General features: G+C 44.6%; 1 protein-coding gene across 6 annotated transcripts in view; it reads left to right on the forward strand.

Moving 5' to 3' along the window:
• The window catches only part of Qrich1 (glutamine-rich 1), a 41,371-nt gene that overhangs the window by 21,215 nt on the left and 4,135 nt on the right, over positions 1-16,021 (forward strand). For all 6 annotated transcript variants that reach the window (XM_013028172.1, XM_013028173.1, XM_013028176.1 and 3 more), the window contains 6 exons: positions 966-1,295; positions 4,243-5,277; positions 12,436-12,613; positions 13,411-13,565; positions 14,344-14,458; positions 15,778-15,886. In XM_013028172.1, coding sequence (XP_012883626.1) covers positions 987-1,295; positions 4,243-5,277; positions 12,436-12,613; positions 13,411-13,565; positions 14,344-14,458; positions 15,778-15,886 — 1,901 coding nt within the window. In that variant the 5' untranslated portion in view covers positions 966-986. The remainder of the gene's footprint in view (positions 1-965; positions 1,296-4,242; positions 5,278-12,435; positions 12,614-13,410; positions 13,566-14,343; positions 14,459-15,777; positions 15,887-16,021) is intronic.

Below are 16,021 nucleotides of genomic sequence, written 5' to 3' on the forward strand. Positions count from 1 at the left end.
TGTGTGTGTGTGTGTGTGTGTCCTTCAGTTTGAACTCATGGCCTGGCTTACAAGGACTTTTCTGTTACAGGCATGAGCCACCAGCACCTGGCTCCGGGGTGTGTATGTGTGTATCCTTCAGTTTGAACTCATGGCCCGGGCACTGTCTCTGAGATTTTCTGCTCAAGGCTAGCATTCTACCCCTTGAGCCATATATCCCCTTGGCTTTTTTGGAGACAAGAATCTTCTAGGCTTTCCTGCCTTTGCTGGCTTCGTTCTGCAATCCTCAGACCTCAACCTCCTGAATAGCTAGGTGTGAGTCACCAGTGTGCATTACTATGCCTGACTTTTGTTTCGTTTTTGAGGTCAGACTAGCCTCAAACTTGATCCTCATGCCTCAGCCTTCTGAGTTGTAGGATTACAGATGTGTACCACCAAACTCTGAAAATTTTTGGTGTTTCTGATGAAAGAGAAAAAAACAAACCTCCTGTTTCTTGGAGGGATCTTGCCATAGCTCTGTAGCATACTTGTCTCTACAATATAGGCCGTAGTTGACAGTTTAAAAAACCCAGTCGGAATCTTTGCTCCTGGCCTGCTCCTCCTTGCTTTGTAGTCCTCTCTGTGATGATCAGAGAGCAGTTTTGCATGTGACATTTACTGTCCTGTGCTTGGCTCTGCAGAGATGTGATTGGTCTAAACGCTAGACGGGGAGTGTGTTTCAGCGTGTTTATCTAGTACTGTGAAGCATGCTTTTGTTTTTTGGTTTCAATGTGATATAGTTTGGTTTAAGAAGTGTTTATGAAAACAGTTTTCAAATACTTATCAACTGGCTAAAAAAAAAAAGTGGCATAATAGAACTGTTTTGGATTCCAGATCTGTTCAGCTACCCTGAATACCCAATAGTGATGCCAGGAGGTTGCTTCTTTGCACTTTTAGCATGTGAAAAACAGTAGCATAATTTTGACTACCATCTATTTTATTTCTAGGAACCCTAAGGACTCTGCAATATGAATAATTCTTTGGAGAACACCATCTCTTTTGAAGAGTATATCCGAGTGAAGGCTCGGTCTGTTCCACAACACAGGATGAAGGAATTTCTGGACTCACTGGCCTCTAAGGGTCCTGAAGCTCTTCAGGAGTTCCAGCAGACGGCTACCACCACCATGGTGTACCAACAGGGAGGGAACTGCATTTACACAGACAGCACTGAAGTGGCTGGGTCACTGCTTGAACTTGCATGTCCAGTCACCACCAGTGTTCAGCCACAAACCCAGCAAGAACAGCAGATCCAGGTTCAGCAGCCACAGCAGGTTCAGGTAAGAGCAGAATGTTTAGGTGCAGCCTGTTTGCTTGTTTGCTTGTTTTGGTCAGTTGTGGGGCTTGAACTTGGCCTGGGCACTGTCCCTCAGCTCTTTTTTTTTTTTTTTTTTTTGGGTCCGGTCATGGGGCCTGAACTCTGGGCCTGGGCGCTGTCCCTCAGCTCTTCAGCTCAAGGCTAGCGATCTACCACTTGCCACAATGCCACTTCCGGCTTTTTTCTTTTTGCTTATGTGTGCTGAGGAATCGAACCCAGGGCCTCAGGCATGCAAGGCTCTACCACTGAGCCACTTTCCCAGCCCCTATTTATAAACTCTTTAAGTTCAACAATAATGCAATCAATGGCAAGAAACAGTATTTGTAGATGGAAGAGACTATTGTTTCACATAAGGATTCACATTCTACCACTCGTGTGTGCGCGTGCATGTGCACGCATGCTACTCCTGGAGCTTAACTCAGGATATGGGTACTATCCTTGAGCTTTGATGCTCATGGTTAGTACTCTACCATTTGATCTATAGTTCTACTTCTGGCCTTTTGGTATTTAATTGGAGAGAAAATAGTTTCAACAGACTTCCTTGCCCAGACTGACTTTGAACTGTAATACTCAGATCTTAGCCTCCTGGGTAGCTAGGATTACAGACTTGAGCATCAGTGTCTGGCTTCATCGTGTGTGTGTGTGTGTGTGTGTGTGTGTGTGTGTGTGTGTGTGTGTGTGTGTGTGTGTGTGTGTGTGTGTGTGTGTGTGTGTGTGTTTTAGACAGAATCTTGCTATGTAGCCTCACTGATCTCCACATGCAGCATCTGCCTTGGGGAATCGCCAGTGCTAGATCTGCAGGTGTGAAGCGTCGCACCACACCTAGTCCAGCTTCATTCTTTTGCATCTCCTTGTCCTAGCATCATCTTTGATTAGATTTTGTTAATGTCTTTCCACTATTGGTTAGAGATAAACCCTCTTCCTTATTTTACTTTTTTTTTTTTTGGTCCTGGGTCTTGAACTCTGGGCCTAGGCGCTGTCCCTCAAACTCTTCAGCTCAAGTCCACACCTCTCTACTACTTGAGCCACAGCACCACTTCCAGTTTTATGGTGGTTCATTGGAGATAAGAGTCTCATGGACTTTGTTGCCAGGGCTGGCTTTACACCATCATCCTCAGATCTCAGCCTCCTGATTAGCTAGGATTACTGGCGTGAGCCACTGGCGCCCAGCTTTCTTTTATACATATATTTTTTTTAACTGTTCCTTTCCTACTTTGGTAATTCTTAACTTGTGGTTTGTGTTGTTTTGGTATGTATAGTTGATGGAAAACTTCTGTTGCACACTATATATAATATCAGGTGCTTTTGAGTACTGAAATAAAAATAATAAGATATAAACCACATTGTTACCAGAGATGTTTAATCCAGAATTGAGTAATGTTGTTTAGATAAACATCTGGTTTTTGTTTTTTTGGGTTTTTTTTTTTGTCGGTCATGGGGCCTGAACTCTGGGCCTGGGCGCTGTCCCTCAGCTCTTCAGCTCAAGGCTAACACTGTACCACTTGAGCCACAGCACCACTTCCGGTTTTGTGGAGCTAAGAGTCTCACGGGCTTTCCTGGGCCGGCTGACTGGTCTTTCCTGCCTAGGCTGATTTTGAACCACCATCCTCAGATCTAAATCTTCTGAGTTCTTAGGATTACTGGTGTGAGCCACCTGCGCCCAGCTATGATTAATTTTTATTTATATATTTATTTATTTTTGTCAGTCACGGGGCTTGAACTCTGGGCCTGGGTGCTGTCCCTGAGCTCTTCAGCTGAAGTCGAGTGCTCTACCACTTGAGCCACACAGCCACTCTCAGTTTTCTGGTGGTTAATTCGAGATAAGAGTCTCATGGACTTTCCTACCTTGGCTGGCTTTGAACCATGATCCTCAGATCCTAGCCTACTGAGTAGCTAGAATTATAGGTGTGAGTCATCGGCTCCTAGCTAGTATCCGCATTTTATGTTTTGTTTTTTGTTTTTTTTTGGGGGGGGTCCGGTCATGGGGCCTGAACTCAGGGCCTGGGCGCTGTCCCTCAGCTCTTCAGCTCAAGGCTAGTGCTCTACCACTTGAGCCACAGTGTCACTTCCAGCTTTTTTCTTTTTGCTTATGTGGTGCTGAGAAATCGAACCCAGGGCCTCAGGCATGCAAGGCAAGTGCTCTACCACTGAGCCACCTTCCCAGTCCCAGTATCTGCATTTTAAATAATGAAGTTAGTACTGTCTGTTGAGATTCTAAGATCTTTACCATATTTTCTACTAACTGCTCAATTTTTTTCTACTAATTGCTCATGGTAGAAGATAGATTTGATCCCGAGTGTGTTGTATTTGACTTTATACAAATAGGTAATTAATTTCAGATACTACATATAAATATGTTTATGGGTTATATAATTGAACTTCTGTATCAATATACAAAAAACAAAAGATGTTCATTTTCAAAGAAGTTAGAAATGAGCAATATGTTACAATATTTCCTACTTAGTTGACTAGTTTTCCTTGGTCTCTGGACTAGATATGTTTCACTGAATGCAGTGTGATTTGGATAATTTTTCATATGTTTTGGGGGATTGTGGCCTCCTTAGTCTAAGCCTTCGCTATGGCAGCTTTTTTTTTTTTTTTCCCCTAGTCCTGGGGCTTGAACTCAGGGCCTGGGCACTGTCCCTGAACTGTTTTTGCTCAAGGCTAGCACTCTACCACTTGAGCCATGGTGCCACTGCCAGTTTTTTTCTGTGTATGTGGTACTGAGGAATTGAATCCAGGGCTTCCTGCATGCTAGGCAAACACTCTACCACTAAGCCACATTCTCTGCCCTTTTTGCAGCTTTTTTTTCCCTCACATTGCATAATGCCCTAAACTTTCTTTATCTCTTGAGCATCTGAATTCTCATTCCTTCCTGCCTTACTCACTGGTGAATCTCGTTGCTTCAGGTACAGGTTCAGGTACAGCAGTCTCCGCAGCAAGTCTCCACTCAGCAACTCTCCCCTCAGTTCACCGTTCACCAGCCTGCGGAGCAACCCATCCAGGTCCAGGTGCAGATCCAGGGCCAGGCACCACAGTCAGCAGCCCCCTCCATCCAGACCCCGTCTCTGCAGAGCCCCAGCCCCTCACAGCTACAAGCAGCCCAGATCCAGGTGCAGCATGTGCAGGCAGCCCAGCAGATCCAGGCTACAGAAATCCCAGAGGAGCATATCCCACATCAGCAGATCCAGGCTCAACTGGTGGCTGGCCAGTCTCTCGCCGGGGGTCAGCAGATCCAAATCCAGACCGTGGGTGCCCTTTCCCCACCACCATCCCAGCAAGGCTCACCCCGGGAAGGGGAGCGGCGGGTTGGTGGCACAGCCAGTGTCCTCCAACCAGTGAAGAAACGCAAAGTGGACATGCCCATCACTGTGTCCTACGCCATCTCAGGGCAGCCAGTGGCCACTGTTCTGGCTATTCCACAGGGCCAGCAGCAGAGTTATGTGTCTTTGAGGCCAGACTTACTGACAGTAGACAGTGCCCACTTGTACAGTGCCACTGGGACCATTACTAGCCCTACAGGAGAAACTTGGACCATCCCGGTTTATTCTGCCCAGCCCCGGGGGGACCCTCAGCAGCAAAGCATTACACACATTGCCATTCCCCAGGAAGCCTACAACGCCGTTCATGTCAGTGGCTCACCCACAGCCCTGGCAGCTGTAAAGCTGGAGGATGACAAGGAGAAGATGGTGGGCACCACGTCTGTAGTGAAAAACTCCCATGAAGAAGTAGTGCAGACCCTTGCAAACTCTCTCTTTCCAGCACAGTTCATGAATGGCAACATCCACATTCCAGTGGCTGTGCAGGCTGTGGCGGGCACATACCAGAATACAGCTCAGACTGTTCATATATGGGACCCCCAGCAACAGCCACAGCAGCAAACCCCTCAAGAACAGACGCCGCCGCCGCCACCACAGCAGCAGCAGCTCCAGGTCACTTGCTCAGTAAGTGAACTTAACCTGTGCTGTACGACACTTCTGCTTCCTTAGGGCCTGGTGTAGCACAGAACTTATCATCGGTAGCCTCTGATTTGTTGAATGCTTTGATTTTAGTTTTAGCAGTGAATAGAATCCTATTTGAGGGAAAAAGGAAAAGCAGAGGATGAGGTTAAAACAACAGGCAGGGGGGTTATCCTAGTACCTGGAGGTCAATTAAATGACCAGTAACTGTTCTGAAAGTGTTTCGTGGTTGTTGCTTTGTTTGGTGTTTTGCTAGTTTGGTTTGACACAATTGTTTCTTGAGATTTCTTGGCTCTGCCTCCTGAATGGCTTGGGTAATAGTTTTATACCATATTTACCAGAGGTCAGAGGTATAGATAGATTTGTCTATTTAGGCTATTAATAGACTTCCCAGTTTATCCAAAAAGGATATAGAACAGAAACTCTGTATCTCAATAGATGGGATACAAAATCGTTAGAATGGGATACAGTATCTAGTCTCCTGGGACTGCTAAAGGTAGCAAGCCTCAGTTGGGATTCATGCCAGGGAACTTAGACAAATAAGTGAGATAAGGGGCTATTCAACTCAGTTTTTAAATGGTTTATTAAAAAGTGACCAGGGCTGGAAAGGTGGTTCAGTGGTAGAGTGCTTGCCTCGTGTGCATGACTCCCTGGGTTCAATTCCTCAGCACCACATAAACAGAAAAAGCCAGAAGTGGTGCTGTGGCTCAAATGCTAGAGCATTAGCCTTGAGCTGTAGAGCACAGGGACAGCAACCAGGCCCAGAGTTCAAGCCCCATGCCCAAGGGCGGGGGGGGGGGGGAGTGACCAATTGGTTTCTCTACAAAATTTAGATGACTTTGTTAAGGACCTACTAAATGTCTAGCTATTAGATCAACAAGTAAACAAAAGTACTTGTTCCATGCAGCTTGGAATCTACTTGTAAGAGTAAGAATTTAGGATTTCTATTCCTTGAAATAATAAGATAGCAAAATCAAGAATGACTTTGATGTTAGTTATCAGTTGCTCACCCTATAATCCTAGCTACTCAAGAGGGTGAGATCTAAGCATCTTGATTCATGGTTCCAAGCCTGCCCTGTCAGGCTTTTATTAGAGATAAAAGTCTAGAGATAAGAGTCTGTGAGACTCATCTCCATTTAACCAGCAAAAAGCGAGAAGTGTAGGTTGGTCTTGAATAAAAAAGCCAAGCAAATGCTTGGCACTGGTGGCGCATGCCTGTAATCCTAGCTACTCAGGAGGCTGAGATCTGAGGATCGTGGTTCACAGCGAGTCGGGGCAGGAAAGTCTGTGAGACTCTTATCTCCAATAAGCCACTCAGAAAATTGGAAGTGGTACTGTGGCTCAAGAGCTCAGGGACAGCACCCAGGTCCAGAGTTCAAGACCCACAACTGACAAAAAAAAGGGGGGGAGGGGATGGGGCATGCTAAAAAGCTAATCAAGAAGCAATACACCACATGCTGCAATCTCTGCCTATGTGTGCTATCAGCTCTCAGACCCTTACTTCCCAGCATGGGTATATATGTGTACCATTGAGCAAAATATCCAGAGGACTCTGGATCACAGTTTTGAGCAGGGAAGATGATGAGTTGTCAGTATTTTGGGTACTACTGGGCTTTGAACTTGGCCTCACACTTGCTAGGTAGGTACTCTACCAGAGTTTTCTCTTTAGATTGTGTTTGTGAAGGATATGACATATTGGAGGTGTATAGAAACCACTGGTTATTATTTTAAAGGGATGTCTCACTTGGAGATGGATTCCACAAATGTGGAAATCCATTCTGGAACATGGTTGAGACTTAGCTGGGAAAATGTGTAGAGGAAATGAAAAGTATGTATGCAGTGCTGAACCAAGGTTGACAATCATTTGAGTGCTTTACAGAGTGAAGCCCAAGGCAGATAGAGAAATGTGTGCTTTATATCCTGGGGACGTTCAAGAGAATATGATATCAGGAAGCTGAGCAGAATATAAAACAATGTTATATCATTGTTAGATACTAGAAAGATTCAGTAGTTTAAGGACCAAAGCACCATTATATGTGAGCTTTTCAGTATAGAATTATTATTATTATTATTGGTGCAGTTCCTAACAGGACCTGGGTGTTGTCCCTGAACTTTGTTGTTTTTTTTTGTCGTGGGGCTTGAACTCTGGGCCTGGGCCTTGTCCCAGCTCAAGGCGCATGCTCTACCACTTGAGCCACAGCAACACTTTCCAGTTTTCTGGTGATTAATTGGAGATAAAGAGTCTCACAGATTTTCCTGCCCAGGCTGGCTTTTAAACCTCGATCCTCTGATCTCAGCCTCTTGGGTAGCTAGGATTACAGGCATGAGCTACCAGCTCCTGGTTCATTACAGTAATTTTTTAGGCAGAGATCAGGTGCAGGGTGGAAGGTGATAATGACAGTAACAGTGGTGGTAACTAACAAGGTAACCAAGATTCCTTTCTCTTGATAGTCAAAATGGATTTGAGCTAGATACTGGATAACAGGCTCAGGCCTGTCATCAGGCCTAGCTAAGAATGATGAGATCTGGACCATCATCAAGGGTTAAAGCTAACACAAGCAGGAAATTCCAGGAGACTCACTCCATCGCTAGTTAACCAACAAAAAGCCAGGCTGGTTGTGTTGCACAAGCAACAAGCAAGTCAAGAGAGTATGAGCCTTGAATTCAAACTCTGGTACCAGCAAATAAAAAGCAGGGATTGGAACCCTGACGGGTAGCATAGTGAACCATAGGTCCATCAAACTCAAAAGTTGGTGAGTTGGTGTAAGGTACTGATGATATATATATATATATATATATATATATATATATGTCTATCTCTCAGCTACTCATGCAGCTGAGATCAGAGAATCAAAGCCAGCCCAGGCAGAAAAATCAATGTGACTCCACTTCTGGCTTTATGATAGTTAATTGGAGATAAGAATCTTAAAGACTTTCCTGCCCATGCTTACTTCTAACTGTACTCCTCAAATCTTCGCTTCAAATCTCAGCCTCCTGAGTAGCTAGAACTACAGGCATGAGCCACCGGCACCTGGCCCAGTTTTTTTATTTTTATTTTTGTCAGTTGTGGAGTTTAACTCTGGGCCTGGGCGCTGTCCCTCAGCAGTTCAGCTCTAGGGGAATGCTCTACCCCTTGAGCCACAGCTCCACTTACGGTTTTCTGGTGGTTAATTGGAGATAAAAGTCTCATGGCCTTTCCTGCCTGGGCTGGCTTTAAACTGTGATCCTCAGATCTCAGCCTCCTGAGTAGCTAGGATTACAGGTGTGAGCCAGCAGCACCTGGCTATTTTTTTTTAATTTAATTTTTTTTTTGGGGGGGGGTCTGGTCATGGGGCCTGAACGCTGGGCCTGGGTGCTGTCCCTCAGCTCTTCAGTTCAAGGCTAGCACTCTACCACTTGAGCCACAGCTCCACTTCTGGCTTTTCTCTTTTTGCTTATGTGGTGCTGGGCCTCATGCATGCAAAGCAAGCGCTCTACCACTGAGCCACCTTCCCAGCCCCTTTAATTTTTATTTTTGCCAGTCCCAGGTCTTAAACTCAGGACCTGGGCACTATCCTTGAGCTTATTTTGCTCCAGGCTAGTACTCTACCACTTCAGCTACTTTTTTTTTCTTGTTTTCTTTTTATTTGTTAGTCGTAGGGCTTGACCTCTAGGCCTGGGCACTGTTCCTGAGCTCTTCAGCTCAAGGCAAGTGCTCTACCACTTGAGCCACAGCACTGCTTCTGGTTTTCTGGTGGTTAATTGAAGATAGAGTCTCACGGATGTACCTGCCCTGGATCTCAACCTCCTAGGTTTATAGACGAGAGTCACTGGTGCCCGGCTTCATTCTGTTTTTCTTCTTGTTTCCCTTTTTTTTTTTTGCCAGTCCTGGGGCTTGAACTCAGGGCCTGGGCACTGTCCCTAAGCTTCTTTGGCTCAAGGGTAATACTCTACCATTTGAGCTACTGCACCGCTTCTGGCTTTTTCTGTTTATGTGGGACTGAGGAATTGAACCCAGGGCTTCATGCATGGGCAAGCACTTTACCACTGAGCCACATTCCCAGCCCTTTCTTTTCTTTTTTGAGGTGCTGAATCAAACTTACATGCCACCAAGGTATGTTCCCAGCCCAATTATAATTGAAGTAGATGGGAAACCATGTTTCTTTATTTGAGTGTCTGTATACTTATGCAGCATTTTTGTGTCTTAACTCTTTTTATTTAAACATGTAGGTAAAAATATATTAAAATGTTTCTTGGTTAACATGTTTAGTGTCTGCTTTATAGTCCATTTGGATGGGTGTATTATAATTTGTCTCTAAACAGTCCCCTTTAGTTGAATATTTATTTGGGTTTTTCTGATATACATACACACATATGCAATGTGTGATAAATGTATAATATGTGTAATATATAATATACATATATATAATATACATATGTATATTATTATATAATAACTTTTATTCTAGTACTGGAGATTGAGCCCAATGTTTTGTGCATGTTAGACAATCACTTTATCACAGAGCTATACCTATTGAAACTTCTGCACGTTTTTTTTTTATTTTATTTTTTGCCAGACTTGGGGCTTGAACTCAGGGCCTAGTCACCATCCCTGAGCTTCTTTGGCTCAAGGTTAGCGCTCTACCACTTGAACCACAGCTCCACTTCCGGCTTTTTCTGTTTATGTGGTACTGAGGAATCAAACTCAGTGCTTTATGCATGCTAGGCAAGCACTCTTCCACTAAGCCATATTCCCAGCCCCTGCAATATATTTTTTTAACTATTTTTTTTTCTTTTGATACAATGGTTTCCTTATAGTTTAGGGCAAAACATTTTTTTGAGACCTAGTGCTTAATGCCAAAAATACTATGTTGCTTTATCTCTCTATTTAATGGTATCAAAGCTAATAAGACTATATGTGACAATCATATCTACTCAGGAGGCTGAGATCCAAGGATTATGGTTTGAAGCCAGCCCAGGTAGGAACATCCATAAGACTCTTTTTTTTGTTTTGTTTTTTTTTTGGTCCGGTCATGGGACCTGAACTCTGGGCCTGGGCGCTGTCCCTCAGCTCTTCAGCTCAAGGCTAGTGCTCTACCACTTGAGCCACGGCGCCACTTCCGGCTTTTTTCTTTTTGCTTATGTGGTGCTGAGGAATCAAACCCAGGGCCTCAGGCATGCAAGGCAAGCACTCTACCACTGAGCCACCCTCTCAGCCCTCCAGGAGACTCTTGTCTCCAGTGAACTACCAAAAAAGCCTGGGAATGGAGCTGTGACTCAAGTGGTAGAGCACTAGCCTTGAGCCAAAAAAGCTCCTAGGCCCAATGTGCCCAGGCTGTGAATTCAAGTCCAGGATCAGTGCAAGAAAAACACAACAAAATATAATACCTAATTTTTTATAGTGAGAAAATTAAAGTGCAGATAAGTTTAAGAATCACTGCTATGGTCATTTGGCACCAAAAATGTGATTTGTAGACTTAACTCCTAACCTAACTTGAGAGCTTGTTAGACATGTGGAATCCCAGGTCTAGCTCCATACCTTTTCAACCAGTGTGTGCATTTCAATAAAATCCTCAACTCAAGCTGCTATTGGTCATGCTTGTAATCCTAGTTACTGAGAAAGCTGAGTTCTAAGGGTTGCAGTTTGATGCCAACCTGGGAGACAAACTCAAAAGACTTTTTTTTTTTTTTGGTCGGTCATTGGGCTTGAACTCTGGGCCTGGGCGCTATCCCTCAGCTCTTCAGCTCAAGGCAAGCGCTCTACCCCTTGAGCCACAGTGTCACTTCCGGTTTTCTAATGGTTTATTGGAGATAAGAGTCTCACCAACTTTCCTGCCTGGGCTGGCTTTGAATCATGATCCTCAGATCTCAGCCTCCTGAGTAGCTAGGATTACAGGCGTGAGTCACAGCACCTGGCTCAAAAGACTCTTATTTCCAATTAAACACCAAGAAGCTGGAGGTTTGGCTCAAGTGGTAGAACACCAGCCTTGAGAAAAAAAATTAAACAGCCGGGCACCAGTGGCTCATGCCTGTAATCCCAGCTCCTCAGGAGGCTGAGATCTGAGGATAATGGTTCAAAGCCAGCCCAGGCAGGAAAGTCAATGAGATTCTCATCTCCAATAAACCATCAGGAAACCAGAAGTGGCGCTGTGAGTTAAGTGGTGGAGTGCTCGCCTTAAGCTGAATAGCTGAGGGACAGACAGCACACAGGCTCAGTAGGACTGGGAGACACACACACACACACACATACACACACACACACACACACGGTCCCTAGTTGATTTATTTGCACACACAGTCCCCCCCACACACAGTCCCTAGTTGATTTATTTGCACACACACACAGTCGTCTCCCCCCCACACACACACGGTCCCTAGTTGATTTATTTGCACACACACACACACACAGTCCCTATTTGATTTATTTGCAAGTCTGGGAAGCGGTGCAACCAGCCAGTAGTCTCAGCAATTACATCAGGAAACTTTCTTGGAGAGGTTTAAAGAGACTGATAACTGATATCTACCCTAGTGAGAGATTTCAGGGCAAACCTCCATATTGGTGTTCTTAAATAAGGTTCAAATTGCAGGCAGGGCTCAGCACTAGCTGAGTTTATTGCTACCTTTGCTGTCCCTACAGTAAAAGTAGAATTCCAAAACCTCTTGAAAATAGAATAGCAAGAAGAGATTGTGTTTGTGTGTGTGTGTTGTTTTAAACTCAGGTCCTGGGGGTAGTCCCTGTGTTTTGTGCTCAAGGCTTATGCTCTACCACTTGAGCCAAAGCTCCCTGTCTGGCTTTTTGTTTTGTTAATTTCCTGCCAGCCTGGGCAGGAAAGGTGTAAGACTCCTCTCTCCAGTTAACCACCAAAAAGTCAGAAGTCTAGCTGTGGCTCAAGTGGTAGAGTACTATCCTTGAGCACAAAACACGGGGACAGCGCCCATGCCCTGAGTTCAAGTCCCAAGACCTACACAGACTAGCATCAAACCATGATCCTCAAATCTCAGCCTCCTGAGAAGCTAGGATTACAGGAGTGAGCCACAATCTCCTGGCTTCAAGAAGACATTTTTTTAAACTAAATGAACTGTAAGTAACATTCTTGTGGCAGTTGTGCCAAAGGATCTAATGCGGAACAGTATTGATACATTCTTATGGTTTCTCTCTCATAGGCTCAAACTGTTCAGGTTGCTGAAGTTGAACCACAATCACAGCCACAGCCTTCCCCAGAGCTTCTGCTTCCAAATTCTTTGAAGCCAGAAGAAGGGCTTGAAGTATGGAAAAACTGGGCCCAAACCAAGAATGCTGAACTAGAGAAGGATGCTCAGAACAGATTGGCACCCATTGGGAGTGAGTGTTTGGGAAGTAGTGGTGGATGGTATGTGTCTAAAATATCGGTAACAAGAGAGGAAAGTCATTTCCCCGGTGCTGAGAAATACAGAAATACACTTTGTGTAATCTGTTGTACTACTGACTTTCTAGTGTTAACCTAGGAGACCAGGGAAGACTGACTTCCGGGAAGAAATAGGAATCAATAGTGTGTTTATGGCTTTTCTTTCCTAGCTCATAACTTGCTCATGTTACAAAGAGGTTTCTCTTTGATTACAAAGGGGTTTCTGTTTGATTGATTGTTTTTTTGCTTCTAGGCCCCAGTACTAACTTTTACGATATATAAGGCAAGATGGGTTATAGAAATGAAACACATGCAGTAGCATAGATGATCACTGCCTTAGTAGGCCAGTACTGATCACAGATAGAAGTGGCCATTTCACGCCGGGCGCTGGTGGCTCACGCCTGTAATCCTAGCTACTCAGGAGGCTGAGATCTGAGGATCGTGGTTCAAAGCCAGCCCGGGCAGGAAAGACCGTGAGACTCCTATCTCCAATAAACCACAAAAAAACGGAAGTGGCGCTGTAGCTCAAGTGGTAGAGCTCTCGCCTTGAGCTGAAGAGCTGAGGGACAGCGCCCAGGCCCAGAGTTCAAGCCCCACAACTGACAAAAAAAAAAAAAAAAAGAAGTGGCCATTTCTATCCCAGCACCATGATGGATAATATCTGCTCTGAGGCCTCCTTTCAGGAATATGAACAAATCAGTACACAGACAGTTGCAGTCAGGACCATCATTCACCCTTGGGACTTGTGTCATAGGGCGCCAATTGCTGCGGTTCCAGGAAGATCTCATCTCCTCTGCTGTGGCTGAGTTGAATTATGGGCTCTGTCTAATGACACGGGAAGCTCGAAATGGAGAAGGTGAACCTTATGACCCAGATGTACTCTACTATATTTTCCTGTGTATTCAGAAGGTAGGAAACAGATCCTCACAGGAACAGCTTCGGAGCTGGGCTCCCATTGGGTGTTTGCTGGTTAGTCAAGTTAGGAAAATGACAAGAGGCAGCCCTCTTTGAACTATATATTAAATTTTAAAGTAACTTTTCTTTTAATTGCAAAGATCTATGCCCTTCAGGAAACAGGCAAACATCTTTCTTTTTCCTTCCTTTCTTACCTTTCCTTCCCCTCTTTCTTTCTCTTTTTCTTTCTTTTTCCTCTCTCTCTCTCTCACTCTTTCTTGTTCTTTTTCCTGTTCCCTCCCTCCCTTCCCACCTTTTTTTTTTGTCTTTTTTTTCTCTCCCTTCCTTGCCCCTCCATCAATCCCTCCCTCCCATTATCCCTTCCTTCCTTTCTTCCATCCCTCCCTCCCTCCCCCAACCCAGGAAACATGTGAGGTACTCTACATGCTGTCTCTTGCTCTTTTCTGTCCTAGAAGACAAATACAGTAGTGTTCATTTACAGACAAGGAAACTGAGCCACCAGTGTTTTAAATACCCTAGTAAGAGGCTAACCTGAGACCCCATTCGTGATTTTGGCTGTCACATGATGATTGCAAAGCTTGAGGAAATAGCCTTAGCACTCAACAATGTTGTAGGAATCAGTTCACAGTGACTTGAAATGCCATGTACCTGGTACCTTACTTTGTTGAGGGGAGAATAGGTAGGACTAGGTGCTTGTGGGAAGATGTTTATTTCTCCTCTAAGCCTTACTCAAAAGTCTTAACGATAACTTTGGTGAATTGTTTTTCCTTAGTATCTTTTTGAAAATGGAAGGGTAGATGACATCTTCTCTGATCTTTATTATGTTCGATTCACGGAGTGGCTACACGAGGTTCTGAAGGATGTTCAACCCCGTGTCACACCACTTGGTAAGAGTCCCAGTGACATTTGGATTCTTTTCTACTTAGATTTTGGTTGGTTGGTTGGTTGGTTGGCTGGCTGGTTGGTTGTGGGTCGGTTGTGGGTCGTGGGGCTTGAATTCTGGGCCTAGGCACTCCTTAGATTTTTAAACGGTGGACAGCTTCTGAAACTGCCTGTGATTATAATGTGTGGGTTCGCTTTATTTTTCATTTCATTTGTGTTTCTTTTTTTGTGGGCTTATTGTAATTTATGGGGTTAAGAAAAGAATAAAGTTCGGGAAAGCTAACCTGCCAGAGAGGAGGTAGGTGGGCAGAATGAAACCATGTCCAAGTGTTGATGAAATTGCTCTAGGAGATGACTTTCCCAGAGGAAGGCTGTCTAGTGCTTTCATTCAAAGAATTAATCCAAGAACAGAAAAGGGCTTCCCATTGCTGCTGTGCCACAAAATAGCTAATGCATGAGCAAGGATAAAGCCAGAGTTGCCATAAAGAGATGTAAGTAACACTAAGTCACAAAATTGGCAGCTTTGGCAAGAATAGAAAAGAGAAGGAGTATTGAGCAGAATGTTCTCTTTCCTCCTTCCATGAAGTTTTACCTTCACTGAACCCCTGCCTGTTGGTCTGTCCCATAGCTCCAGGCCCATTAGTTCATTGAGTGTGTGAAAGGGACTCAGACCAAATAGTATTTTGGTGCAATCTTGACTGCCCAAGGGCCTTGTTCAAACCATTGGCCTTGCCTCTGCGTATCTCTAGGTTTGCTGATAGAACTAGAGTTTTAAGTAACAGCTGTCCTGTTAGAAGAAACTTTGTCTCAAGAAGGACTTGCTTTCCAGAGTTGGTACACAGGAGAGAGCATTTAATAAATGTAAAGAGCCATATTACGCATACCATCTCTTTGGCTCTGGACATCCTGAAAATTAGAAAGCTCTCTTGGAGTCAGTATGCATATTTAGACTTTGGTTTCTAATGTTATGTATTTCATTGTTCCTGAGGGGAGGCCTTTGCCCCGTGTTAGCCTTGGATCAGGACAAAAGTTTGTCAGGAAACAGCAGTCATTTAAGGCATTTGGTTCTCAAAGTGTAGTACCCTAGAGTAAGCAGTGATAATGGTAGTATCAACCTTGAACTTCTTAGATGTAACTGCTCATTTTCAGATCCCACCCCAGGAACTTGGGCTGAGGCCTGGCGTCTGTGTTTTCTACCAGCTTTCCAAATTATTTTGCCACACCCCAGGGAGACTTCCGTGATAGAACCTGGGCTTCTGTGTAGTTCTCAGGCCTCACCCCATGGGACTCCCCAGTTGTTGCAGCAGTGCTTTATTCCTCCTAGGGTATGTTCTACCCAGCCACGTGACTGAAGAGATGCTGTGGGAGTGTAAACAACTTGGGGCACACTCCCCTTCCACCCTGCTGACCACTCTGATGTTCTTTAATACCAAGTAAGTGTTCTAGAAGCACCACGCTTAGCCATTGCTGGTGTCTGCCCGGTGAAGATGAAACTTCAAGAAGGGCTTCTGAGTTCTTCTGACACATATTTGAGAACGTTTGAGCCCCACTTGGGCCTATTTTGTGTG

This window comes from Dipodomys ordii, unplaced genomic scaffold (genome assembly GCF_000151885.1).
Source record: "Dipodomys ordii isolate 6190 unplaced genomic scaffold, Dord_2.0 Scaffold107, whole genome shotgun sequence".
Classification (NCBI taxonomy): domain Eukaryota; kingdom Metazoa; phylum Chordata; class Mammalia; order Rodentia; family Heteromyidae; genus Dipodomys; species Dipodomys ordii.